This window comes from Brassica oleracea, chromosome C1, assembly GCF_000695525.1.
Source record: "Brassica oleracea var. oleracea cultivar TO1000 chromosome C1, BOL, whole genome shotgun sequence".
Taxonomy (NCBI): domain Eukaryota; kingdom Viridiplantae; phylum Streptophyta; class Magnoliopsida; order Brassicales; family Brassicaceae; genus Brassica; species Brassica oleracea.
In genome coordinates this window covers 15,946,611-15,948,851 of record NC_027748.1, presented here as the reverse complement: position 1 = coordinate 15,948,851, position 2,241 = coordinate 15,946,611, and the positions used below count along the sequence as shown (strand labels likewise).

General features: G+C 33.7%; 1 protein-coding gene across 1 annotated transcript in view; it reads right to left on the bottom strand.

Annotated features, from left to right (window-relative positions):
- Positions 1-1,450, bottom strand: part of LOC106296215 (DNA-directed RNA polymerases II, IV and V subunit 9B) — a 1,859-nt gene extending 409 nt beyond the window's left edge. The window contains exons 1-4 of the mRNA XM_013732301.1: positions 1,311-1,450; positions 999-1,074; positions 349-507; positions 1-197 (exon numbers count right to left, since the gene is read on the bottom strand). Of these exons, the coding sequence (XP_013587755.1) occupies positions 117-197; positions 349-507; positions 999-1,074; positions 1,311-1,339 (345 nt within the window). The 5' untranslated portion in view covers positions 1,340-1,450 and the 3' untranslated portion in view covers positions 1-116. The remainder of the gene's footprint in view (positions 198-348; positions 508-998; positions 1,075-1,310) is intronic.
- Between the last annotated feature and the right edge of the window lie 791 nt (positions 1,451-2,241).

Genomic DNA, 2,241 nt, shown 5'->3' with positions numbered 1-2,241 from the left:
CCCCCCCACAGTTTTCATATTAGCACACAGAAAACTCCAAATTGAACGTATGAAAGACTTAAAGGGGAAGTCAATAACACATTACACAGGGACAATGTAACCTACTACAAAGTTTCCTATTCTCTCCAACGATGGCCACAATTGGGGTTGCAGCAAACGAAGAACAGAGTCATTCCTTCTTCGCCTCTAGCAGTAGCCTGCGTATTGAATCACACACATGAGCTATATAAAAAGTTAAAAACAGAACAGGTAGATACGGTGGTCTACAAGTAGCATAAGCAAATGAGAAAGAGCTTAAGAAATAATAAAAAAAAACAGGATGAAAGCTTTTTTGGAGGATAAATAAACCTGGAAGAAGACAGCTTCGCCGTGTTGACACTTGGCGCAGCGGACAGCCTTGGTGCGGGGAAGAGTGGGGTCAGAAGCGACGTCGGATAGGATCTGCGTTTGTTCGCTTACTGAATGATGAACCTCGTTTCTGTACACACAGTTGTTATCCGCCGCTTCCTGCCAACAATAACAATAACCAACGAATGAACAACTAGAGATGCACAAAGAGGATGCTATAATGAGTGAAATCAATTCAAAACTCAAACCAAGAAGAGTTATAATTCGAATGGCCATTGGACTCATCTAACGTGTAACACGAAAGGTTCAAGGCTGCTGGATGGATGGATCACGTTAACATAGAAAATCAATCACGTCATATAGTTCCAAGCGTTTGACACTTAACAGCAACTCTTAACTGATATAAGCATTGATCTAAAAACAAGGACAACGAGAGCTGGATTGTGGATCTAAAACTCGTTAATTTTCTCCTTTTCTCGGTTTAATTTCAAGTTCTAAGCTTCGATTCTTAACCGTGTAAGCCATAGCTCTGTCTCAAAAGCACATTAGAAACACGAAACCCTAGTTTTGTTTCATAGCACATAAAACACACAGCTTCGTTTACAAAGCACATGGAACCCTAATTTGATCAAAGAAAGCAATGTATGTACCTGGTGATCACAGTTACGACAAGCGTAGAGGAGTATCGATTGCTCCTTGTCTTCCTTTGGGTATAAGATGTTATTACTGCCAATTTCCAACAAGAACAAACACACAAAATGAAAAAAAAAAAAGGGCGAACGATGGGGGAAAAGATTGGAGCTTTACTCGAATTGACAAACACATACGAAAACCCATCAATGCTAAACTTCAGACGGAACTTAAGTGCAAGTACAGAAACAGATTCAGACAAAACTATGAGATGAGAACCACAAAACTAAAAAGAAAAACAAAAAAAGAGCAAAGAAGAGGTTCGGTTTTACCATTCGCGACAAAACTTCATTGTACTCATCTTCGCTGGATCTCTTCAGCTCACTGATTTTCACACACAGTCTCTCTCTCTCTCTCTCTCGAGTGTCTTTGGCGGGATCGTTCAGAAGAGAAGGTCAAGCAGCTGCCCTCTAGAATCTAGTAAAAGCTCTGTATTGTTGGGGATTAGCACAGTTGCTGTCCTTAAAAGCCCATGGGCCAGCCCATTTACAAGTTTTACTGTTTTGACTTTTTTAACTTTAGTTTTTATTTGTTCCTCGAAATATTTTACTAATCAACAAAATATTATAGAATGATAAATAAATTTTAGGTAAATTTTATTTAAAATAAAATAAATAAAATTTCACCAAACAGTTAAATGAATGTTGAGTAGATTTATTGTGTAGTGATTTAATTGAATAAACCATTACCTTATTTATCTCTATAATTAATACTATATTTGAATTCTTATAACTAAAAATATTTGATTTTTATGAAAAAAATGTATATAGTGAATAAAATTTTATTTATGGTGTTTATCAATATCACTAGATTTTTTTAGTATAGATATATGAAAATAAATCAATAACAATTATAATAAAACATGTTTTCTAATATTTTTTATTATGTTATTTTTAATAATCATTGCTATATAATAATATAAAATAGTTATATTAAATATTTTATAATTTATATATGTCATTCTGCAACACTTATTCAATCACAAAATTTTCAATTTTTCATTTTTTATTTTTCATTCTGCAACTTAATTTTATTTTCAATCATTCCATCGTTATCTAATGTTTGATAACTTATGTGGTCGACAAATAGATAAAAGGAAAAAGGACCACACGAAATAAATTTGACTCTTTCTTCATTGAAGAGTAATGTACCTTTTCAACAGTAACCACCACATGCATTTTTTTTTTTTTTTTTTTTTTTTTT